This window comes from Haplochromis burtoni, unplaced genomic scaffold (genome assembly GCF_018398535.1).
Source record: "Haplochromis burtoni strain Fernald_Lab_line unplaced genomic scaffold, NCSU_Asbu1 Contig_388, whole genome shotgun sequence".
Taxonomy (NCBI): Eukaryota; Metazoa; Chordata; class Actinopteri; order Cichliformes; family Cichlidae; genus Haplochromis; species Haplochromis burtoni.
The window spans coordinates 145,829-172,292 of record NW_024582749.1 but is presented as its reverse complement, the minus strand read 5'-3'; the positions used below and the strand labels follow the sequence as shown (position 1 = coordinate 172,292).

At 43.9% G+C, this 26,464-nt stretch overlaps 1 protein-coding gene across 1 annotated transcript; it reads right to left on the bottom strand.

The window, feature by feature from the left end:
* Positions 1–5,149: 5,149 nt before the first annotated feature.
* Positions 5,150–25,045, bottom strand: nat8l (N-acetyltransferase 8-like). The gene is made up of 3 exons (XM_005944569.3): positions 22,961–25,045; positions 21,566–21,730; positions 5,150–8,001 (listed from the first exon to the last, which is right to left on the bottom strand). The coding sequence occupies exons 1-3, from the start codon at positions 23,262–23,264 to the stop codon at positions 7,634–7,636; spliced, it is 837 nt and encodes a 278-aa protein (XP_005944631.1). The 5' UTR covers positions 23,265–25,045; the 3' UTR covers positions 5,150–7,633.
* Positions 25,046–26,464: the final 1,419 nt, after the last annotated feature.

Here is a 26,464-nt window from a genome sequence, read left to right as displayed (position 1 = left end):
ATCTGCCCCTCTATTCTCTCATTGTTCTGTGGTTAAAGGGTGAAAGCCCCCCTCCTCCTCCTCCTCCACCTCTTTGCGAGGGAAACGAAAGCCTGGTATGTGCAAATTCAAGAGGACACTCGCGCTTTTGGAGTTGTTCGAAGCACGAGGGAGGTAAAACAAACACTTCTTTGTTTTTCCAGAGTGTGTTTTATTTAGCAGTGTCAGTTGCACAGCAGACTGTGCTGGTATCCCACTTTTGCTCCACTCTGACTTGGGCTTTGACCTTTGATTTGATAGGTTAAAATGGTCGGGCGTTAAATTAAAATGAAAAACGTAATTAGACTTCTTGAACGTTAATCTCTTTTCCAGGATGTAATTGAGGTTATTGAGTGTGGTCATTTAAGTGATAACTTCACCTCAGCGACCTGTGCCGTTAACAGGAGCCGATCCCGAATCCCTCTCAAGACTCCAGATGAGCTTCTCCCTCGCTGCCAGGAGGTGTGTAAGTAGAACCTGCAGTATATCCCCCACCCACCCACAGCTGACATTTATGTCACTTCAGTTCAAATATTGCTGTCTCATTTCTCTCCTCCCCTCTGCTCTCTTTGGGGGGAAAAAACAACTCTAGCACCATGTAAAATGCATCATCATTTTAATCGATACAATATATGTACATCCATGTTTCAGTCATCATAATGCAAGAAATCCCATCTTTACATCTATACAGTGTTCCAATTGTATTCAGTATAAAAGAAAGGGTTAATAATCACAATATTAAGAGTAATCCCCATGTGGTGATGCAGAAGTCTTCCAATTGAATGGCAGAAAGGGAACTGAAAGCTGATAGATCTCAATAAATGCCACTGCAGTCTCACAGAGGTCACATGGTGTTACTGTCTTGCTCTCTCTCTGTCTGTCTATCTCATGCTCCATCTTCTCAAACTCCCTGGGAATAAATAAATATGCAAAAATCACCACACCATGCTTGGTCTAATAATGTACATTAGAATCATGTTGCAAGATTGGATTTTAACCCTCCTTCCTTCATACATGTGAACCTTCTGGGCCCCTGGTGCTGTGTACTGGCTGTTCTACTTGAAAAGGGGCCTCTTTTTCATCCCCTTCAGGTCCCTCGGGTACAAAGTTCCCTCAGATGCTGTTTAACCTCCACCCCCCTACTTCAAGTCCATCCATCTCATCCATCTATGCTCCTTCCATTTCTTTATCATGGCGGGCTTGTTGACCTGCCTGCCTCCCCACAGTGTGGCTGCATATCAGTCCCCCTGCTGTGCTTTGTGTGGTCAGTTTCCTGGCAACAGACAACAGCAATGACAAGGCTCCAGGGCAGAGAAAGCCCTCTTTGCATTACAGCAGCTTACTATAGCTAGATAGCTCCAGAGCCCCTGATGTTCATGGCCATGGCTGGTGTGTGTGCGTGCTACAAGCTAAAAGAGCTGCAGTGTTCGGGCTCGCAGTACGACAACGCCAGAGAGTTCAAGCAGACAGGAAGTCCACAATGGCGGCGCTTCTGAAAGTGGCTGCTGCTGTTTCTGTGTGACTCTTGTGAGGTAGCACAGATTAAGACACCTGCACTACTGCAGAATCAATTCTCTTATTTTAAAAATATATTTTTATATATTTTTAAATCCACAAGCGTGGTTACAAAAAGGAGTAAAAATGACCCCCAGATGCTATATACAGTAAAATATACTTTACAGCTTTACAGGTAATAAATCGTAGATTAAAAAACAAAAAAAAAGCCTTTGAAAATCACTGGTAAGATACGCAGTTGAGAGCAGTGATTTCGGCGGCTGCAGCACGGTTTTAATTGATTAGCTTCGGTCGTGCTGACAGACTGCAGGAAGTGAAGTCGCAGTGCATGTTTAAATGGTGCGAGTTAATCAGAAAGTCCTTATGGTTGAATAAAAGCTCTGTTAAGAGATTTACAGAAGCAAGCATTTACAGAGTGGGACTACACAATCTTTTTTTTTTGGTCCTGTCTGCTTGAACTCTTTTTTTAGCATCCATTAGCCCCTTTGTGTCATTTCCCTTTGACTTCTGTACAAATATGTAGCGGTACCCCTTTTAAAAAGCAGATCTTTGACACCCCCTATGTAAAGACACATAAAAATAAAAAATAACCCCAAACATTTTACAATCAAACACCCCCTCAGGCTTCAGCATAAATGAGCGGTAATGTTACAATACTAATTGTTACAGTGTCGGGCATGTAAGTATCAATGCAGCATTTCATGTTTCTTGATAAAATCCTTGCCATTGTTCTGTTCTTTTGCCTCCTTGTGTTTATTGCTTGCTTAGATGGCACATGGGCAGAAGTTTTCCAGATAATAACGAGTAAATTACAGGGCTGTGCTGAACAAAATGGAGCCGTGTGAGGAATTAAAAATGCAGCAGTTTCTGTCACCTTTGGCAAATTTCCACCTCCTAAAATAGCCTTGGGTTGTAGCATGAACTATTACATTGCATCCTGTATATATATATCTTTATGATACATACAGTTGATGATACAGGAGAAACTTTATCCATGTTCTTTATAGGAAATGGTAAAAAAAAATCAAACTACCTTGTACTGTATTAGCAAAACAAGACACAGTTGTGCTACAAGTGCTTCATGTGTTCTTGGCACCCGTGGCCTCAGTCCAGAGTGAGTCCTTCAGCGCTCTCCACAGTGGAGCAAAGTCCTCACCAGAGGTAGAGAGAGAGAGAGGGAGTCCATGCTGTGGAGCTCTGTTGCCTCCTCCACAGCTCCCCCACCCCACCCGCCGTCAATTGCCAACGTGGCACATTCCTCCCTCGCCCCTCGCCCTCCTCGTCAGGTAGAACAGTCCAGGCGACATCCATTTTCCGAGACTAAAATAAAAAAACTCCATCGGGATCGGATAAAACCAGCAAGGATGATAGGCTGCAGTAAATAATACATAAGCAGCAGGAGAGATGGCGGCTATTTACAATCGCACAAAAAGTCTAACGTCTAATGTTGAGAGGTTGAGTCATCTAACAAAAGACCCAATTTTCTGTTTTTTGTTATTTTACACTTTTTCTCGTTCAAAAAGCAACCAGACCAAAAAAAAAACATACATAAAATGTCGGTAGTTTACATTCATGCCTTTGAATGTTCGCCCACAAAGCGGCTGAGCACGGACACGCAGCATCAGAGTAACGCAACACACCCACGGGATCTGTACATTTGTGCAGTTTTCAGGTCTATGCTCCTTTACTAGCAGATAAACTGAATGAATATTGTGACATGATCGTGACACTGGAACCGTTTTTGTACCTAGCGTGAAGTTGAAGCGGCCACTTGAGTTAAAATAAATAAATACATAAATGCTGAAGATGTGCCTCTGTTTTATCCATCAGAGAAGAGCATCAGGTGATCTTTTTGTTATTATTTTAAAGCCCTCTGAACTAAAACAGCCTTCTCCAGCAGGAGAGGCGTCCATGCAGCATACCCTCTCAGGAAGGAAAGCTCACGCTCAAACAAATCACAGGAAAAACAAACAGAAACCAGCGGTGAGATTGGTTTTTGGATTGTACATCAGCAAAATACGTCATAGGAACGGTGCGTAACTAAATATACACTCTGATAGACGCTGCATACCGTCTACATTCTAACATTAAGTATGCTCTACCAGTTTTACACGGAGGTCAGGCTTCACAGGGTGTAGCATTCACATTAAGTAGAAAACAGACATTACTCAGACTAGAAATAAATGCATTTTAGTCAGTGCACTTTGCCTTTTACAATTCAAAGTCACCCTTCAACTACCTCAAGTCATGCAGTCCACAGCGTTTTTAAACTCCAGTGTTTGATTCCAGTGCATAAGGCCTTGGCAAAGGCATTTTGAATACCGTCCCCTTTTTGTTCAGAATATGTATGAATGTGGATAATAGTTCCTCCCATAATACACGAAGGAGCTTTATAAAATTTCATCAGGCAGAAAACTGAGATTGGCAGCAGCAGAAATGGCTCAGAATCGACAGACTTCACATTCCTCCACAAGATCTAGACAGGATTTTTTTTTTATTTCGTTTTTTAACAGTCCACCTCAGGAAGGCCCACTTCCTGCTCTCAACCTCAAGCAAGTCTGATAAAGACCGGGCTGAGCCATACAGGGAGGACCTGAATACACTGGCAGGGATAACCACTGTGTTTTCTGTCCCACTGACTGTGATATCTGATTGTACATGAGGTGAAATAAATGTTATAGTCTGATCCATAGCTTTTAGTGTTCATGCTGTAGTTTGGCTCTAACGTCTGTGTTCGGTACTCTGTGAAGTTCCCGAGAAGCTGTTGCTCCAGAAACATCACAAAAAAATAAAGTGTGGCTCCCTTTTGACTCTCCAGCAACAACCAAGTTCAAAGCAGATGCATCAAGGTGGTGTGAGGCATCCTCCACGTGTCGGCCCAGTGAAAACATCTGAAAGAACCGTTTGATGCTTTCAGTGCCTTCGTGCCTCGTTTTTTTACTCTATAGTGCTTCAGTGGGATTTCTTGAATTGGCGCTATTTTAAAGATAAAAGCGTACCAGCGGCTGAGCCTCCTTTACAAGTGCGTTGTTTCTCGTGGCTCAAATTTAAGGAAGAGTTAAGGAGAAGAAGCCTTAGTGTCATCGGACCCAGCGTCCAGGGTCTTGCCTTCATTATGGGGATAATATACAAATATCCTTATATATAATCTATAATATTGTGGAGAGTGTAATTCAGAATTAGATGCAGAAGAAAACGAGTGCATGTTTCATTTTAGGCATTGAGCACAATTAAAATCTAATCATCTAACTTGTGTTTCCTTTAGGGTCAACTTAGCAGGGACTTTTTCCCCCCTTTTGCATCATCAACTTTCAAATGCTCAATGAAAATCTAGCAAATCTTACCAAAGAAGAACACACTTCGAGTCACATTCCTTCAATCCTGCTCCAATTTATGAAAGGATCTACTGCTAATCGACCCCCAGCTGGTGACCGATTAATCTGATTACTTTCCAATTCTGCAAGGCTTTTAGATTCGGATACAGTGGTGAAGGTTTACAAGCACTGGCTTGTGGCTGGTATTAATTTCACGCCCTTGTCATGACAATTAAGAACGTAAACCATTACTTTAAAAGAAACAAGAGAAAATAAAATACAAGTCCATTTTTCCATTGTAATTCATGTGTTAGGAGTTTCTCTCCTAAAAGTTATATTTGCATTCAAAGACACATTTCATGCAAATGGTACAACTTTTTTTCTTTTCTTTTTTCCGAAGAAAGAAACACATATTTGTTTTCTATATGTTTATATCAAAGAAGAAGCTTATTTTCTTTTTTTATATATATATGTAGTATATATATATATCAATTCACTTTTTTCTACACTTTTCTAGGGCAGGCACCGTACACACACCGGGTACAGAGGCATGCCACACTTGCATTGCTTTTGCATTCTACAGTTGGTTGGCTGGCAGGCATAATGTCATCCAGGCAGTGCTGCATTTGGTGAGTGTCTGCACCAACTCTGAACACACACACACACACACACAGGCATTTTCTCCCTCACTCTCTCAGTCTTTTGCGTCACACCCATACAACCATACATCATGTGCAACTTAGCTCCAGCCAGTCCAGGCAGCGCCACACTGCCTAGATGACATCAGATCACGGGGCGGGGGTCTACGGCTGATGCGACAAGCTTCAAATGGAGTAGTAAAAGCAGTGCAGCAAGGCTCCTGTGGCACATGCAGAGAGGGGCCAGGAATGGCTGGAAACTTGAGCAGGATAGGTCAAAGGTCAGCGGAGGGTTCAAATGGAGGGTGCATGGTCTAGCCCAGGGTTGCAGACAGATTCATGAATGGGAGGTAGGAGGGGAAGGAAAGCAAGGCAAGAAGGGCCAGTGCTAAGTTTGTGACAATTACATCTGTATTTTTTTCCCTTTTTATATATTATGTGCTTTTTTTTGTTATGTTTTGCTTTAGGTTGGACTTTTTACAAATGGTTTAATAACATAACTGAGGCTCAGAGTATGGATGGCTGAATCTACTGGTGGTCGTACGCTCGGAGGATGGAGATGGAGAGAGGTGTTATGGGAGAAACTCTGACGTTCGCTACATGAGTTTTTCAGTTTTTCAGCTGTATACACAATATAAGTACATGGAGGAAAGGGAAACACTAGTGCCAATAGATCAGATAAAATAATCAACTGCTGTTTGTGCTCAGTCCTGTACTGTAGGTTTGTGAGTATTGCTTGTAGTCTTACTCAAGTTGCTCCCCAATAACCTGGATTAAGCAGGCGGAGTATAGACTGCAGCGACTTTGTAATTGTTGTAGTTTTGACAGTAAAATTTGCATATTTAAATGAAGTTTGTTTCCTCTTCAAAGTTATAAAATTACTAATCATCAGTTAAACACTGAACTGTATCCAAAGTGTTAGAATTGACCTTGATTCAATCAGTAAACTATTTTAAAAGTACACAAAGAAAGTACTAATGTTTAGTTTCACAATACTTGATTCAGTGAGAAAGGTTCATCGCACACAGCTGAGACTCGGTCTGCTGTCAGACCAGAGCCTCGTCAAACGTACACACACATACACACAGTCACATATTCACAACACACACATAACAAGCTCTGACGTGCAGCTATATCTCATCTCGGGATCTGTCAGTGTGACACACTGCAGCGAGAAAGCGCCACCCTCCTGTCACCGCAACCAGTCAGAGACCCTCCCCACAGCTCCAGTGAGAAAAGGAGGTGATTCATCGATCCGGGAAAGAACATAGAAAAGGGGGGGGGTTGTTATCCAATCGGACCATCAGTGAGGAGAGTAAAGAGGAAGGTGTGTGTGTGTGAGGAAGATGCGCTGTGTTTATTCATGATGCAGGATGCACACAGCACATGTTCCAGTAACCATCCTTGCCATCTCTTCTCTCTCACTGTCGGGGTCAGTAACACACTCTCGCTGTGCTTCAATATGGTGCCTTGGAGAGGTGGCTAAAAGCCGGATCACTCGGTTTGTGTGTCTGTTCACACACCAAATCATTTTTATGAAGGAGAGTGTGTGCTAAAAACTCCCTTAACCCTTTTTTGAGGAGTCTATGTACTCCCCCCGGTCCACGCATTGCTCTATCCACCCACCCCACATAGAAAACTGCACTCTTGAGCAACTAAACATGATTTTGCTGTGGGGAGGGAAGGTTTGAGGAGAGCAGAGAAACGTAAATGAAAGGTAATGTTGATCAAAATCACATTTTCTTGATGCCAAAGGGGCTGGGGAGGGTGCTGAGATGGGGGTGCCAGTTAGATGTCTTCTGGAAAAAGCCAATTTTTCTCTCCCGCAGGTGAGAGGAAGGTTTAAAGATACAAAAAATAAAAGATTATTAATAAAAGAAACAAACTCTTCTTTAAAATGTCAAAGTATAATACAAAAATCAACAAAAAAAGCAGAATAGTAGTAAAAACGTTAGTGACTTAAGGGTGAAATAGTAGAAGTGTTAAGTCATACTCAAAGTTATCACTAATGACACAAAATAAATAAAAGCTGTCAGAGGAGAGGACGTGGTCAGGGCTCTCAGGTGAAGGAGGGTCGTTGCTCTCTCTCTCTCTGTCCCTCTCTTTCTCCATCTCCAACTCTCCAGCTCTCTCTCTCCCTGTCACCTCTCACTCCTCACGAAGCTGCAGGCGATAGCGGGTATGGCGGATCTGGAAGAAGAGCCTCTCCAGCGGCGAGCGGCTCATCCCGGGTAGCCGGTAGTCTTCGCTCTGGCCCGTTCTGCGGAAACCCAGCGACTCGTACAGCTTGTGGGCGGCCAGCTTCACGGCCGTCGTGCCGAGGACCACGCCGGCGTAGTTGTTGCGCATTGCGTACTCCAGGACGCGACGACCCAGCGCCTTTGCGATGCCTTTGCCGCGGTAGCGAGAGTCCACCGACATCCGCCGCAGCTCAACCATGTTCTCGTCCTCGTGGCCCTGCGCCGCCACGATGCCCACCACACGACCATCGAGCACTGCCACCCAGAAACAGGAACCTAACAGGAGGAAACAGGAAACAAAATCCAGTCTTACTGCGAAAGCAAGAATTATAATAGACATGATTTAGCAGCCTGTTAGCCAAGCTTAGTGTAAACACTGCAAACAGCCAACTGGGATCTCTCCAATGTTAGTGGAGCTGAACCTGCTGAGAGCAGGTGTTTGGTTTTTCTTTATTGTCTACGTTTCTTAATTTTGAGGGTTTTACTGTCTTTGTGCTAAGCCTGTCAGCCTCTCGTCCTAATAAGCTCATAGCTCCATATTTTTATTCTTTCCTCTGTTAGAATAGTTGGATCTAGGATAGGCTATCTGCCCCTGTTTGGACCGTCTTTCTTCTGATTGGCCACCCATATCAAACAGGAGGTTTGAATAGCAAGCGACCATATTTACTCTCTCTAGGTTGCTAAGAGCAGAAAACAGACTGTCTGAAACCGAGTATTTAGCTGCACATACACTGACCTCATTATTTAACATCACTGTATCCATGTATGAGAGGAAATAATTAACTTTGACATGAAGGTGAAGAACAGAGCCTGTGATGGTGATCTTTTTGTGCTTTTGGATAAAGGTGTCTCACAGTCAGCTGCTCCGGTACACTGCCATGACTTTGATCATATGTCAGACCTCTGAAATATCTCTTGCATGGAACACAAAACAAACAGTATAACTGTCTTAAACTATTAAACAGGACATGAAAACTATAACTGGTTGCAAAATAGTTGGATGAGGCAGTTCAGCACCAGGAACTGATCTCAAGATGAACGTCGCCTTGCATGGCTGTTGTAATGACTTAAGGGCTCTGGGTAGAAAAACCAATGAATGGAAAATAGAAAAAAGGGGATGCAGGGAGCAGCTGAATGAGCAGGTCTGACTGGAGCTTAATAACGTTATCCACTCAGTGAGGACTGCTGATTAAAAGTGCAGGCATGACAGAGCAGTCACTTAAAGCTGACAGCATACTGGAGCAGAGACTCTGATGTCAGATAGCAATTAAAGATGAGTTTTTGGGCCAAAACACTGTCATGTTACAGATGCTTATACACTATCAGGGACTTGCTGCATCTCAGGATTAATCAGACTGATGACAGACAGACAAAAACACTCAACACACGTCCAGGCAGACAAATGAGGTTTGACCGACATAGAAAAATGTCAGCAGACAATGCTCCTCCACCACAGAACCACTAAGAGCCTGAATATCAGCCCGTTTTACCATCAATCTTTATTCCTGCTGCAGTTTGTAAACGGTTCGCTTTGATACAGAGCAATTGTTCCTTTTCCCCTCTGAAACTTTTCAGTGATAATACTTCAGGTTCAGAGGCCAGAAGGATGTGAATCATCCTGAGTGTAATTTAACATTCGTTTAAATGTTTCTGAGGTAGAAACTTGTGCTATTCATGATGTTTTAATGACACTTTTAGGAGCCTGGAAGCTTTGTGACTTTTAAACCCAACATGACAATGCATGTGCCCTTGCAGTAATCTTTCAAAGAAAAAGACTTTCTAAACCTTCTGCTGTGTTGCATAACTGTGGTCGGATAACTAACATCAGCAGCACTTATTCCATGTGCTGGCAGTGTTTCTGTGGTTTTGTACTAAAATGCCATCTGTTTGTGACAGACAAAGTAAATCTGACTGTTCTGTGACCGGCAGAGGCCGACCTGCGGACAGCAGAAATCTGCCTCCATCTGTTCACGAGCTCTGAATCCTAACTCTCTCTCTTTGTCCTTACTCTCACTTTTTATGCCGTTACACACAACATCTCCCTCTTCTCTGTTTGCTGCTCCCTCACACAGACACGCACACTAAACAGGCGGGGAAATTGACATCATGCATCAGTCCCACGTGTTCGCGAGGATTTGATGGCCCTGCAGGCTTGTGTTAAGCTGATCCAGAGGCTTCTGTTAGCGAGTCAAACAACTGTGGCAACGGGCAGCCCCCAAGTGATCCCCACTCTCCTAGTGCTGACATTATAAGCTGGAAGCCCCTCGAGTTTCCCCAAGTGTGGAGATTTTGCAGCCAAATTGGATTTAATTATCAGATATAGAAACAATGATTTGAACACTTTGCAGACTAGAAGCGATAGATCAGAGATTTTGTCTGCCTCTCTGGAAATGTGGGTCAGATGACTGTGCAGTTTGCTGATATCACAGAATATCACAGGCTATGTTGCCAAAAGTATTTGCTGAACTTGCGTGACATCTCATCCTTAATCTATAGAGTTGAATATGATGTTGGCCCATCCTTTACAGCTATAACAGCTTCAGTGCTTCTGGGAAGTCTTTCCACAAGGGTTAGGAGTGTTTATGGGAATTTTTAACCATTCTTCTATACGCACATCTGTGAGGTCAAACAATGATTTTGGATGAGAACACGTGGCTCACAGTCTCTGTGATTCATCTCAAAGGTACAGTGTTGGGTTGAAGTCAGGACTCTGCCGGCCAGTCAAGTTCTTCCACACCACTCGCTCATCCATGTGTTTCTGGGCCTTGCTTCATGCACTGGTGTGCAGCTATCTTTTACCAGGAATGGGGCATTCCCAAACTGTTCCTACTGGCATCCTGTCACAGTACCACCACTGAGCTCCTGAGAGTGAGCCATACTTTCAGAAATGTTTGTAGTAGCAGTCTGCATAGGTGCTTGATTTCATGCACTTGAGCCATGGAGGTGATTGAAACACCTGAAATCAGTGATTTGGATGTGTGAGTGAAAACCTTTGGCGATATAGTTTAATCTCTGGTTAATGAAAGTCCTATAACCCTAAAAAAAACAGTCACAGCATTATTTTCTCACGGCCACTTGAATCTGCATAACAGAGTTTTGGTGGATGATGGTTTAAGGGGCTCGTTTGTGCAGCTCACATGCAGAGTTTAAGTGATTTAGTATTAAGTACCATTAGTGTTGGATTCATCAGCTACTTTTTAAGGAAGCTTGGAGCTGAGTAGTAAACTGTTAGCTCGGTGCTATTTGTCATCTAAGCTCACTTGTTTACAGAAACTAATCTTTTTAGTAAGTCGGCCACATTTGGACGCTACATGGTGAGGATGTGCGTGGATTTCTTCCTGTTTTAGGCTATTGAAGGAAAACGTAGCTCATTAGCAGGGCACATAACAACTCCATTCACTGCTTTCTAAAGGTTGTGTGTGTGTTATTCCTCTCAGCCATGCTCACAGCCATGATTGGTAATATCTTCCTGTCTATTAGCTTGTTTCTCACTTTGATCCAGACAATCAACAGTAATTTGAATGATTTCAGTCAGAGGATAAACCAAAATGACTCTTGAGATCTTTGTAGTTTTCCTCTAGTGAGATCAGAAAGCTCCTGGTTTGAACCCTGACTGTATGCAGTTGGTTCTTTCTGGATACTCAAGACAAATATGTCACAGGCTCTGTTTCCAAAGGAAACTGAGATCCTGCAACATGCTGCAAATTCTTTGATTTTCTATCACTTGGTTGTGATGAGCACAGGGAAATCTGCAGTTTTTGGCTCCAAACTGGACACTTCTGAAGCGGTGGCGGGGAGGAGGTCACTGATGAGACTGTTAGCAATGGTGTCACCCTCTAACACAATACATGTGTCTGGCAGAGAGGCCAGATCTGTCAGATATTATTGTTATCATTAATCATTTTATCATTTTATCATCTTTGCAGCATTTGCTAACAAATGGATTCCTTAAATCTGGAGTAAATAAAGTTTTTCTCATGTTATTATGGGTTAATCTGTGATTCTGAAGTGGCCGTGGATGTGCGATAGATCAAGTGCATTGCAAAAAGCGCTCTGTGTGTGGTTACATGCGGCTCGTAGTCCGAGGTCCTTCGAATGGTCATTAAGACTAGAAAAAAATGTAAATCCATCCAGTCCGTGTGATCTGAAGTAAAGTGTCTCACAAACAACCGGAGAGATTGTCGTTAAAGTTTAAGTGAAAACAAATGCACGCGACAAACTGCTGAACAACAGCTGGAAATTTAATCAGGGTTGATTACAGTTTGGAGGAAATTCAGTCCAGATGTGTTGATTTAATGACTCAAATGTCTGACATATGTTTGTTTGCAGCTGGTTTAATTAGAACGTGTTATTCAAAGACCAAACAGCTGAGAGGGTGCACTGTACACCCGTCCCTTTGACCTCGTCCTCATTGCAGTTTTGCTATGATATGCTGAGGGAAGCCATAGTGAAGCACTCTTTGCTGTATTAAGCTGATCAGAGGCTTTGTCTTTACTCGTCAGTACGCGCTCATGTCCTGATAAGTTATCAACTTTTTGTCCTCACCTGACACCCTCACAAGTTTAAAATGTTTTTTCAGTTTTTACGGTACTTCGGGAGTCTCGCACAGTTAAACTCACATTGGAAATGATTGAACACAGCAGCAGAAAAAATTTAAAGTTTGGCATCTGGGCACTGAAATGTTGGAGGTGATGGAGGAGCTTAAAGAACAATCAGTGAACTGGGGCAGCAGAGGCACTGACCTGTCAGAGGGGAAGATGGGAAATTTCAGCCTGTTCGGTGTGGCTCATTAACTCACCGGGTGTCGTTTGGCATCTGTGACCTGAATCTGCAGGCTACGGCATAACTCAGAGGGCCTCTACTATAAATTGGTCATTTTATCCCGCAGTGTTACTTTTGTTTACCCCAAACTGTGATCTTTTCGTAAATCTAACCAAGTTTTTCTAACCAAGAAGAAAAATAGAGGTGAACCCATGGGGTCCCGCCTGAGAAACCTGCAGCTCGTAACTCCTAAGGTGGACTTTGTGGGTCCAAAAGCTGGACCGTTATCTCTACGCAGCCAGTCTTAGCTGGTGTATTAAAGGACAGCTTGTTCACAAAAGGAAGATCCGATCCTATCTGAAAAACTGGTACAAGATGAGAACATGTTAGAAACTTAGCAGTTTAAACAGACAATTTGGGAAACGTGTCCTGATGACCTGAGGAGTGTGGCGTGTACGTATGCACAAGCAGTGCAGCCTGGTTTGACTGCCCGCCTTGGAGGCCGTGTTTTTTAGTGCTTGTTAGCAAATCTAAGCATGCATAGTAATTACACTAAGATGGAAACACACTCCTGTGTGTGGGCAGGGTAGTAGAGCCTCTCAGAGCTTCTAGCATGGCTTTACTTCACACCCACGGTGGCTTTCTTTTAAGACAGGATGATGGCGAGCTCTCTGAGTCAAAGACTTTCCCTGTCTTAGAGTTTGGAAGGGTCATCATAAAAATATTTGAGGGCAATAGTTAACTAAAGCTGTAAATATCTGTCTTCTACACGCTTCCACTTTTCTGCTAAATATGATAAATAACAATTAATTTAGTCTTTCAAGGTATCACGAGTTAGAAAGAGAGAGTGAGTGAAGGAGGAACTCGCTTTGAGAAAAGCGTTAAGCTCTCTGATGCTCCCGCAGCTGTTTAAGAGTGGAGCGGTACTACAGTGTACCGCCTATGTTTTGGTGTGCGAGTGTGTGTAACTGGAAGGTTGTATGAATGAGGTTACTCAGTCAGAAAAAGGAGTTAGTCAAAGAGAGCAAAGAGGAACAAAAAAAGAAGAAGTCATTCAGCTGTCCTGTGTGAAAGACGCAGCAGCAGAGGAGGAGGAGGAGGAAGGCGAGCATCTGAGTTAACAGTAAATGCGATGAGACTGAAAGGATCCATTATTGCTGCTAGGGCATACAAACGCAAAGGAGGGGGTCTGCCATTATTACAGGGGGAGTGGGGTGGGGGTCACGGAGAATACAGATGATGTCAAGATAAGAAATAGATTGAGCAGAGAGTGAAGGGTGAGAAAGGGAGGAAGAGCTCTGAGTTGTGGAAATCTTTCTCTCACAAGTAAGAATCTGATTACTGTATTCTTAATGCGGCGGATCTAATTTCTCTCAGTAGCTCAGTAGATATTAATAATCCTCCATGCATGCGCGTGGGAGTGTTAGATACTGGCTGATGCTGTGATATGAACCCTCCATTAAATTTTAAAAATTACACACATACCTACAAACTACATGAGCACATAGACAGGAATGGGCTTCATTGTATCCAAGAAGATTGTCCTGGAGGCCTAATATGGTAAGGGCTCCGTCTAGACGCTGCCTCGCTCTGCTGGAGCTCACTCTTCTGTGAAGCGAACACCGTATTAACGCTTTTTGGGCGAAAGATCGGCGGCGGCTTGGGTTTGGGCGTGTTTGCTAATTGTTTAGGCTTCTAGTGACCAAAGTATTTCTTTCTATTTCCCTGCAGAAGGCGTCTCATTGCTGCAGGGAACATTAAAGTCAATTTAAGCAACAGTGATTTATGGCGTTGGATTGAAAGTGTCGTATCGCTGCACGATTAATCCGGCCCCGCCAGACATTACATTTCGCGTTTCTGTGGGGAATGAGATCTCCCTGTGGTATTCATCAGGTGCTTCATCAGACTGTGTTATACGATTATTTTTCTTCCCGACAGTTCTGGTCACATTTTGTCACTTGTAGTGCTAAAAACACACATATGTTGCACTTTGTTCCACTGGGCACATTAGCATAAGTGGTCCACATATGGTTAACCCGTTATAGCCCGAATCATGAAATAAACGCCAGAAACGACATTTTTTTGAAAATGACAAATTAAAAATATTAATTAAACGTTAATTTGCACATCTGTAGCATTTTGCATTATGTTTATATGGTTGGGGGGGGGGGGCTGGGGGGTTCCAAGTTATTTTGTATATATAAAAATCCCTTAATACTGTTTTATTTTCACTTTAAAGCAAAAAGACTTAAGGCGGAGTCTCTGTAATGCACTCACACACAGATACACTGTACTCCTCAGGTCAGAGTGCATGCTGGGAGTATGGATTAACCTGTCACGCACACCCCCACACGTCAGCAGTATCTTCCTTGGCCACGGGCAACGAATGCTGAGAAGAGATGACTGTCACACAAAGGACACGGTTTCCAGATGTGCGCGTGAGCACTCATCAATGCAAAGCAGACTGATGCGCCTACGTGTGTGTTGTCACGCTTCATGAGCACACACTCAGAGGAACTCATTACGCACGCCCGACTGTTCGTCTTGCCGCCTGCCTGTCCGCCAGCACGTCTCCATGTTGTTTGTACGCAAGCGTGCGAGTACGCGTCCTTTTTCTTGCACACTTGCGCTTTAATGTGTACGTGGCATCCATCAGCGTACAGCTGCTGCTCCGACTGCCCTCTCTCGATCTCTCTCTGGTTTGATTCTCGGGGTCAAAGGTCACCCGTGTGGGCTTCACGACCGAATGCAAAATGTTAATCTAACCCAGAGGTGGGCGATTAATCTTCCTGTCCGAGGGGCCACGTGAGAATCTGGGACTGTTGAGCTCAATAAGCTGAACTCAGTTCTGCTCAATATAATAATTTTTATCTCTTTTTAACGTTACTGGAGCTCAAACCTATTACATCTACATTTATTGTTCCTTTAGTAATCGCGACCCTTAAACTGCAGACTCAGTCTTAATCTTCATGCACGTAGTCTCTCGTCTATTGATAACAGGCTCCTCTGTAATGAGCGAGTCAAGACAGCGAGAAAATACACAATGCGAAAACTAATGAAGCCGCTGACACGCCATCTAGTCTCTCTGACGAGCACCTTTGTTCGCCATTGATTTAAGCAGAATGTAAGACAAAAGCCGGAGGTAGCGAGACTGCAATCTATTATTAATGATGGGATCGACTTCCTCAAAACACTGAACCGACAAGTGGCAGATGCTCACGTGTTTTCAGCGTGCAGGAAAAATTAAAAGACAAGCGTGTATTCTCCAGGTGGTATGCGTCCAGCAGAGCCTTTAAAGGAATCGTGCTTATGATGGTACTTAAAACTAAAACATGTCCTAGTACTTCATCAGATATATATTATATATTTTAAGTAATGTGTTATTTATGTGGGCACAAACCCTCAAACTGGTAACGGAAGGTGTAAGTTTAAGGACATCTAGCTCCAACATTAAAAGTACCAGCAAGGCTTTGAGGTGGTTTCTAAGATGTGCTGAAAATATTTTGAACCTGGGACAAAATATGTGGATAAAAGCAGTCTGAGCCCCACTCAGCTGATTATGAAATCAGAGCAGCACCAGCTCTGAGGGCAAAGAGTTTTCATGTCTGCTGCTTCTTCTGGAGCGCAGACATAACAGCGTGCCACCTGCACCACTGAAGGCCAAAGAGGCGTTTGCGTATTTTCAACAAGTCAAATATGGACTTTTCTAAGCGACGCTTCCCCGGTGTTGACTCGAGACATGAAAAAGCATTCACTTGTGGCAGAGATAAAATGGCATACAAGGTTGATTTAGCTTTTTTTCTGCTGTGGAAATTGTATTCATTTTTCTTTGTTTAAGTGGAGAAAAGTCTAGTTTTTAAGTTGTGAAGCAAACCTGGACGTGTGCAGTCTGAGAACAGCAGTCACACAGTGATGCAAAGGAATCAACGTGATCCGATTCGCTGCTCGCTCCTCTCTTTTTTCACTTTCATTTCCCAGTCCCAGCAGAGTACTGCTTCTCCCCAAGCCTTGTTATACTTGAGGCCTCTTCCTTTGAAAAAGGGAGTTCTTCCTCCCCACTGTTGCCAAGTCCATCCTCATAGAGGACTGTAGTGTTGTTGAGGTTTTCTCCCTAATATTAGGTCTCAGTCAAACAAACTTAGGGACTGATGAACTGTTTACTGTAGCCAGTAAAGAGTGTTTTTCATTTCCCTTCATGACCAAAGACATTACTTCTAGAATTCTAGATAGCCCAGCTGTTCCACCACACCTGCTCCCCTTCAGCACAGATGAACTATATAGAAAAGGAAAAGGAGGAGTGATACAGGTGTGAGGGTAAAAAAAAATCCCAGAAAGATTAAGGAATAGTAGAGGGAAGCATCCAAAGAAGCTCATTAATCTAAGACATCCCAGCTGATGTGCATGAAATATCCCATAGAGGTTCCTTTGTGTGTCGCAGTTTCATTTTGGGCCACAACTGGACATGACAATCACAACATGGGCTGGACGCTTCAGTTTAAAATAAAATACATGTCGCTCATACTCTTCTCAAGTGCGATACCAGTCAACAAAAACACTCCTGTTGTGGATGCAGACTGTGCAGACTACAGTAACAACCAGCTGAGCCCAAATTTATTGGGAATTTTAAAGTGATAAGGAAGCTAAACTGAAATTTGTGAAGAGCTGCGTTTGGCGCAGAGGCCATGATTGTGACACATCTGGTCTATCTGCTGGCCAGCAAGCCCTAGATTTATCTTCCCTCCCCACACGCATAAAGTAAATGCTATACTTTACAACACCCCTCCCTCAGATGCCCCGTTGTCTCACCTCTTTCCCTCACACACTCTCCCTTATACTCTGTCTCCCTCATTCTGTCGTTCAGTCCTAAAATAAGGACGAGTACCAGCAGAGGAAGCTGCGCCCTCACCTGCAACCGAATGAGCTCAAACCTCCCCCATCCCTCTTCCACACACATGCATAAATGTATAGACACACACATACAGGGCTACAATGAGATGAGCAGGTATTTTAATGTCCGCTGCCTCGATGAGACCCTGCAGTGATCATGACGCCTCATTAAACAGCCGCTATTAATGAGCGGGTATCTCGCCTCACCAGGGAGTTTGGTTCAGTGTCTGCTCACACCCTCATTTCATTACACTTGCTTTTTAGGCTGTAAGTGGCTTTAGGATGACCTAAAGTGACACATCAAGTAACAACTAAAGAGGGGATAAATGATCCGACTGCTGCCGGGACTTTTTTAATTACTGCAAAAAGAAGTCTTTTAGCATGCTTTGACTGCTTTGGAGATCTTTGGGTTTGAGCAGTAGAAAGGCTTAATAATGGCAGCTGTAAATTGCACATTAGTGCACAAATAATAACTGTAACGAGCAATCAGTCACAAAGCTGGGTTTTGGTATCTCCTGGTGTCTCTCCAACATGTAGCAAATAATAGTCTCAGCACTAAACTTCATTATATTATAGCCCAGCTGGGTTGTTTTTACAAGTTACCAAAGGTTTTAGCTGCTACTTTTTGTTAAGAAACAAAAAAGATTTTAAACTTTCCAAAATGAAATGACTAGATGTGGTCAAAAAGAAAAGTTTGTCGAAAAATAAATAAAGTCAGCTTTTATTTCGCCTGTATCTGTTAAATAGTTTCTGTAGCTGGTTAGTCTTTTGTATCTGCGCTCATGCTAGACGTTTCTTCCTGCTAAAAGGGAGTTTTTGCTCCCCGCTGTCGCCAAGAGCTTGCCCATGTGGGACTGCCAAATTGTTGTTTTTCTCTCTCTAATATTACAGTGCTGAACATTGGCGGGGGGGTCATGATCTCTGTCTAAATAAATAAATAAATAAATGTGGGTAAATTCCCAGATGATTAAACATGCAACTATTTTGCTGGTAATACCTGAAATGAGTAAAGAAAATCAACAGCCTGTTTATGCAGATAATTCATAATTTTATTGGGGAGGTTATATTGGTTGGGTGTGATTATTGAGGGGGGGTCAATAACCCCCCTAACCCCCCTGGAAATTACGCCCCTGACCTTGGGGCAGATGTTTTTCCTGATTTGGTGCTATATAAATGAAACTGAATAGAGGAAACGGATTAAAATTTACATTACTTCACAGGGTTTGTTGAGTACTTTTAAATGCTGTTTTTATTTAAGCTTATAAACATTATTGTGTGTTTGAGTGCAAATCAGATAATTTTTGAAATAATCGATCAATCAATTTAATTTCAACTAAGTGGCATTTTTGTACCAGATCTGTCCAGGGTGTACCCCGCCTCTCACCCTATAACAGCTGGGTAAGATAGCCCACCACAACCCTGAATCGGATGGATGGATTGAAATAAGCCTCCAGTCTTTATTTGAGACACACGTACATATTTATCCTCTCAACCATTGTTAGCTCAATTTACTTCACAACCTGTCTGCCTGCTCACACACACACACACACACACACACACACACGCGCGCACACACACACACACACACACAGCATTACAGGTCTAATGAAAGCAGTGACAGCTGGCCTTAAGAGGCTGCAGAGTGAGTGATCACAGGAAGTGAGAGTATGAATTAGTGTAGTTGTGCCATGTGGAGAGGGATATGTGTCTTCAGTCAGGAATCGCTTTTCTTTTATTACTCTGTGGTGATTTTGTGCTTATTGGAGTGTCACGAAGAACTCCGTGTCTTCCTGTGTTTGGCTCTATCTTTCTTCTAAAGCAGCACATCTCATACATCCCCATCACTCAAGGTGAAAAAGAAAACGAGCATTGTGAAATTCAATGCTGAGTTTCAAACTATTTGACCTCCCACATTCAGCAAACCGTCTCTCAAAACACAGAGAAGCCTCGAGCACCAGACACACACTCAACATTGTATCACTTCCTATTTGAAGTCCTCGAAGACACACACACATTATTGAACACAAAAGTCCTTATCTCATCTGTTGCAAACTCTTAAACGCTCCCTGTCAGATCCACCCACACAGACACAGCTAACTCGTTAGCTACTTGGCTCACGTAGAGAGCTACAGTCCACAGAGTTGGTGTTTGCATGGTTGTCAAGTAAACCTCAGAGATGAACTCGTGTTATTTATCTTGTGATTTATTCTTTTGCTGTTATCTGCTGCTAACAAGCTAAAATATGGCATGATCATGTTCTTTTTTGTTTTTAGACACTTTGATTATCTTATCGAAACTTTCCTTATAGGACCCAGTAGGTTGATTTAACAGTTTATTGTCCAAATCCTTCTGAAATTCAGGGACGATAGCAATATAGGTGTTCAATAAGAAATATAGTATAATAACAACAACTAACCTGTTTGTTTTGTTTTTTTCATTATTCTCATTTTGTACCAGGGAAAAAAATTAATTATCTTTTTTTTTTAACTTAAATGTCTGGGATTTTTCATCCCTTAATCACTGTTTTTAAATATTAAAGCAGCAGCAAATGAAATGCAACAGATAAATATCATCCAAGTGCCATCAGAAAATGTCGTTATGTGCTTATAGGGTCATAGCTGTCAACAAACCAACACCATGTTTGGCCAACGTTGCATTAAAGAGGGCTAATTACTGTTATACATACAGTGGGCTGTGTGCATGCTCATGTTTACTCTTAAACTCTCTTAAAGTAGCTTTGCATTATTCACAGTTTAATATAATCCTTATTTATCTTATACGTAACCTTGGTGCAGTCCCTCAGTGCACCCTCCCCCTTTAAGCCAACTTTTTTTTCATTGGCTGCCCCTCACAAACAGGTTTGAACAGCAAGTCGGTGGGACTTTTGTGCTCACAGCCAGAACTGTGACCCTGAGATGACCATATTAGGAATATCCCCTCTCTGTGATGTCATAAGAAGCCAAAGACTGCAAATAATAAAAACTATGCAGGCTTCCTTAAATTAATACACATCCAGTTTTCATTAAGCAGTAAAGTGTGTGTTTGCATTAGAGCCCGTTCCTCTTAGAAAGAAGCTGACTTATATGATCTGTTTTCAGGGCCTTTAAGTTCAACAAGTTCCCCGTTATTGGCCAAATGTTTCCTCCTCTATGTAACCACGCACCCCTACGTGCCATGCCATTCTGTACACACTTTAAACAAAGCACCACAGTGACGTCAGCGGTGCCTCTCCATCAGGACCGCGTGCTGGTACCCAGGTGTTCATCCCCGTGGGCCCATTCAGAGTGCACGGATATAATCATTAGCATTGTCCAAGAGCAGTGGTGCCTGACCCCATCTAAACCATCACAGCCCTGCAGCAATAATGGGAATGCTAAATTGCATTTGTGTATGCACTGGATTACCAAGCCAAAGGGCACAATGTCAGAGAGAAGCAGACAATGGTGGGGGGGGCAATTGATGAACACCTGCTTTTTATATTTGCCACGTGGTCTGGGTTAACAGGGAATAAATGTGTCGAAGAAGTTAACAAGGCAGGGGAATGTCTGAAAAAAAGTGTGTCACACGTGTACGTGGCTGTCCGTCGGTGCTGCCCGGAGTTAAACTCCCGAGGAGAATGAATAGTCAGAGATGACACCAGAGGTGGATTGATTTTTCCAATTAGAAGCTTTAGTGGAGGAAATGAGCCTTGCCGACACCGAGTGTACTGCAGAAAGTGTATCAGCAGTCTCCTCTGCACGATCAATAGCCCTGTGATGCCACCCCCACCCGCCCCACCCTTTACTCCCCGCCCCCTACCTCAGTGTCCAAGCAGAGCCCAGAGAGGAAGCAGAGTGGGGGAAGGAGTGGAGCCAGAGATATGGGAGGAGGGGTGGGAAAGCAGGGAGACGACCTGCATATTTGATGATTTGCCTCTGCATCGCCTGAAGACTCTTAGACACAGCTGTGTTTAAAAACAGCGTTTTTGGTTTTTTGTCTTGTTAAAAGTTACAGGCCCAAACTTTTCAGTGCGCCAATGCATTTTTTTCACCCACTAACTGCGTGCTGGTGATGGTGGAGCACTGGGAACTGACAAAACCACACACATTTTGTGTGTGTGTGTGTGTGTGTGTGTGTGTGTGTGTGTGTGTGTGTGTGTGTGTGTGTGTGTGTGTGTGTGTGTGAAAACAGTGATGTGTTCCCTGCCTCTTACCTGTGGGTTTCATGTAATATGCATCTATGTCAGCCATGTCCGTGTGCAGAGCACAGTCCAGATAGTTCTGGATAACTTTCCTGCTGTAGTAGTAGCGCGCACCCATGAGAATGAGGGGTGCACAACAGGTCAGCGTGAGGGATTTGGTCATGTAAAAGCACATTACTATGGAGAAATGGAAGAAAAATAAACAAAACCTGTCAGAAGAGAAAATCACATGTTTGATTTTTGCCGGACCCGTACACACACATACACAACAAGACATCTGTAAGCATTAATATCAGGAACAGCTGAATCAAATATTTGGATAATTTTTCACACAAACCCGCGTTCATCAGACATTTTCTGGGAGACAAAAGTTAACAGAACGACAGAGTTTGTTCTGCCTGAGGAGAGCGTATTAGTGCTGGATTCATCCAACCAGTGCAGTCCATGTTGGGAGTTATTAGTAAGATGTAACGCTGGGGGGCGCAAAGGGAGACAGAAGCAAGCAGGATGGATGCTGCGCGTAGCATGTTGCGTGCCATGCAGTAACCTAGTTGCTACTTTGTTCGCTCATTTGCACTCCAGGTGGAGCGAAACAGAAAGCGCTAAAATGCGCGGGGTAGTAAGCTTCCGCTCAGACGAGGTTTTCAGTATTCAGGATCAAATTTGGTTGGAAGGATCGAGACAAATATCCAAACAACAAAAAGAGGGGGGTATGTGAAGCAGATTTCATGCGATTTTTTATTCTTTAATGTGCGTAACCGTACATGTTGTGACGCAAGACGCGTTTACCTAAACCGGCAACATCAACAAAAAGCCAAACGAGATGTGGCGCATTGACTGCTGTGTAGGGGCGGAGGTGGTGGTGGTGACGAGGCGGCGACTGGGGGGGAGTGCGTGCGTGCGTGTTCATGTGTGTTTGTGTGTATTTGGCGGCGCGGCGGGGGAGTGCTTTTTGGGTACGTGCGCGCACCCTTTGGGCCAATCCTCAAATTCATTCAGTCATTCATTGAAGCACCGGCATGTCATCACATCGGTTAAACACATGCACCATGCCGCCTGCCATGCCTTTTCTTGGCGTGTAGGAGCAGCGTGCCCGGTGTGGCACAGTGTGAGGCGGCTGCTGCTGCAGCAGCAACAGCCTTTTTCTCAACTTAACTGCACATCGCCCACAGAGCCACGACAACAAAGAAGCATCAGATTTCTGCATGATTTTGAAGGCAAGTTCCTCAAAGGAATCGCTTCAGGGCGCAGACCTAATAAAAAACGCGCAACAGCGACATTTACCTGCGCACATGAATCCATGTTAGAGGTTACATTTGAAGTTTTTGAGATGCTTATGACCAGAAAAAAAAGTTGGTCTGAAACACACATAAGCTGCACGGCACACGGAAGTGTGAGGGTACTTACTTGTCAGAAGAACGTATAAAAACTGGGTCTTGGGCTGCTGCCAGAGACCCCTAAAAGCTGTGTTGGGTATCCTCTCCATAATACCCTCGTAAAAGATGCGGCGTACCTCCTCTTGATCCCCGCGCTCAAACTCGCGGATAAAAACCACGTCTTTCCTCACATCCTTGGCCTCGGCGGGGTTCAGAGGCGTGCTGGACGGAGGAGAGCTCCACAGGATCGACTCTTTTTTGGTCCCATGTATAGCATCGTGTTCATCCGCAACAATTTTAGTCTCGCAAACCATTTTGGGAGACGAACAATGCATGCAACTGGCCGCAAGAAGAAGAAGGAAAAAAAAGTGCAGTTCGGAGAGAGGGAGGGGGAAAAAGAGTGGGTAGTAATGATAGTGGGGGAAAAATGGATGATTCGTGAGATTTTCTTAAAAAACAGCGAAACGATGGAGGGGGGGTAAGACGAAAGGGGGATGTTCTGCTGCAACCCTGAGCGTTTCCGAAGACCAAGACTTGCCGGTGTAAATCGAGCGGTATTTATAAGCGAGCAGGGCGGGTAGATTCGGGTTCACGGGGTTGGGGTGGTCCTCCGGCTGCACAGATTGGTAGAGGCAGTGCGCTGTTAGATGCTGATGGACGAGGGAGGAGGGAGGCTCGCTCATTCCCTCCGCATCTGAGCAGGCTTATGTATGTGTGCCAGAGAAGTGTGTATTTTGAGAAAGTGGGCCCGCGACGAGGAGGGGAGGGGGTGCGATGGCGAGATTGCGTGGAGAGGCTGCTTCTGAGCAGTTCTGTCTTCGTGCTGTCTTACAATGAGGAGGATCCCCGATTTTGTGATATACAGTGGCTGCGAGAGATGCAGCACAAAGGCGCAAGGTAAAGCGGGGGCGATGCGTAAAACAGGAGGAAATCCTAGCAGAGGGGAGAGTGCAGATCAGAGGGAGAGATGGAGGAAATAAAACTCCTGTGGGATTTATGAAGTTAAAGGGTGACTGTAGCCGCTTAAAGTAATAAATCTGTGGCAAAAAATGAAAGACTCTTAAGCCAATCGGCTGGCGTCACCGTTGCTTTTGCGCAGATAGGAGGCTGCTGTGATAATAAAGGGATGGGGAAATGCCCTGATGTGATACGGAAGCATCAATATCCTCAGAGATTCAACAATAAAGTGTGAAATCAGCTGCCGGTCAGCCTAACGCCCGGCGGCGGCTCTCAGTGGGCTGTGTGCAGCCTCCTCTGCCGGTTGACTGACAGCTCTGCTGCACTGCAGTGATTCCTCCACAGCTTCCCTCCGCTTTGTCGCCCAGCTCCTGTCATACATCACCCCCAACATGGACATCGTGTCTCGGCTTACTGCGCATTTGTAACCTGCCATTAACCGATTTGCCGCCGAGTCGTCGCGCATCAAGCATCGGCGGCAGCGCCGGCTTTACGCGCGTCCGTGGCAGCTGTGATGAGGATGATGATGGTGATGCTTGGTCTGCTCCTTTGTTGTCCCCCCACAGCACTCCCTGTGTGTGACTGCGATGGTTATTGTGCAGAATCAGCAAAAAGTTTTATTTAGGCGGTTTCTGAACAATGATTAGACTAAAAAGTGTCACCACCTATTAGAGGAGGCAAAAAACCCACTGAGAACATATGATGATGTCATACACTCTAAAAGTATAACATCCATTCCTTATATTAGTATAAACATTACTGGGCATCACCAAACTATTTCCTGGTGTCCTGCCGAGCCTTTCTCGCGCTATCATCAGTAAAAGTTGAAGCTCAGCGGACGTGGAAGATTTATTTTGGCTCTCAGCTCGCAGCTCTTTGTGGAGCCACAGTCGCATACTCAAAGCAAACTAGTTTGAACTGGATCGTCAGCGGCAACCTGCTATTGATAAAGCTGCATCCACCCCCACTCCCTCCTCTTTAAGGTGTCCCTCCTCCTCCTCTGCTGCTCTCTGGGTGGGAGGAGGAGGAGGAGGAGGAAGAGGAGGACAGGTGGATATCCTGCAGAGTCACAAAGTCTGCTCGGTCCGGACGTTTGCTCTGCAAACATGCGAGAGATGATTTTTCTTTGCACCAGCATCTTCTCTGCAGCGGCTCTCACTGTGCGGGTGGAGGATGCTCTGGGCATGCGCAGTGCTTCTCTTTTTTTTTCGATTTTTTCCGGTAGTGCTGCCTTCAGGTGCTGTAGGCAAAGGTAGAAGTTGTAAACACAACATATGCGACACCGTCAAAGTTAAAGAACATAATAAAGATCCGTGTTTATGATCTTTATAAATCTTCTGTTTCATTTCATCTGCTCACTTTGAAGACCCACTGCAATGCAGTTTGTCTGGTTTACTGCCTGCTTTCTATTTTTTGTTTAAATATCTTCACATTAAAAATCAAGAAACACAAAAGTGCAGCAGTAAATGCTGTGTTTTGCATGGACATTAATAACTGCACTGTGCAGTCAGACCTGTAATGAGAGCAGCAGGTGTGTGCTCTGAGGGGGCTCTAATAATGCTCTCAAGACAAAGTTTTAATTGAATGTCCAAAGAAGACTTAAAGGAAATTCATCATTTCAAATAGTCTTTCCATGAGGTCAGAAGTTTAACTGAGACATCGAGCATTGATCAATGAGGTGCAGGTTACAAAGTCTTCTTTTATGAAACATTTCCAAAATGCTACAATAAAAATAAAATCATCCATGCATTCTTTTCTGCTTATCCCTTCAGGGTCGCGGGGGTGGGCGGAGCCTATCCCAAAAAATTTCATCCATCCATCCATCCATTCGCTTCCGCTTATCCATTTCAGGGTCGCGGGGGTGGGCGGAGCCTATCCCAAAAATGTCAGTAGTTACAAAATTAAAACAAAATTAGCACACGATAAAATGTTCCGTTTAATCTTAAACGTGCCAGTTAGAGTGGCATGAACCTTGCTGGTTGCATTCGTGGTCCCCAGATGATGAACCCTGCCAGTTTTAGTGACCTCATCACATCTCCTGTGCCATCCAACCAAAATATCAAATTTGACGACCATGCTAACAGCAGAATGGATGTTCACAGGCAATAATCCAGTAATCGAAGTAGGAACTCATATCAAAATTGAAGTTTTTAAATTGATTTTTCTGTGTGATAATTAGCACTGCTGCATCAGAGCAGCAAGGTTCCTGGTTCTGCCTGGTATGTTCACCATGAGCTTGTGTAGGTTCTCTCTGGGTACTCCAACTTCCTGGAGATGCAAAAGCAGACGTGTTTGGACAGATGGAGTTGAACTGAAAGCAAGAAGTTTATTTAGGCTGAAGGGGGATGATCCAGTGAAGGCAAAATATCACGTGACCAGGACGTGTAGGAGTGAATAGTTGTGCACCTGTCAGTGTTAACTCTGTGATAGACTGGCAACCTGTCCTGGACGTACCCGCCTCTTGCCCTATGAAAGCTGGGATAACCTCCAGCACCCTGTGACTCTGAGTAGAATAGTCATAATAAAATAGATGGATGGTGGGAATGTGAAACCTTAAACGGTTAAACTTGTTTTTAGA

Excerpts from the sequence above, each read along its gene's own strand:
- nat8l (XM_005944569.3), bottom strand. The coding sequence starts at position 23,264 with ATGCATTGTTCGTCTCCCAAAATGGTTTGCGAGACTAAAATTGTTGCG. Across the intron at positions 21,731-22,960 it reads TTTATACGTTCTTCTGACAA|TAATGTGCTTTTACATGACC; the intron begins GTAAGTACCCTC and ends ATTTCTCCATAG. Across the intron at positions 8,002-21,565 it reads ATATTACATGAAACCCACAG|GTTCCTGTTTCTGGGTGGCA; the intron begins GTAAGAGGCAGG and ends TCCTCCTGTTAG.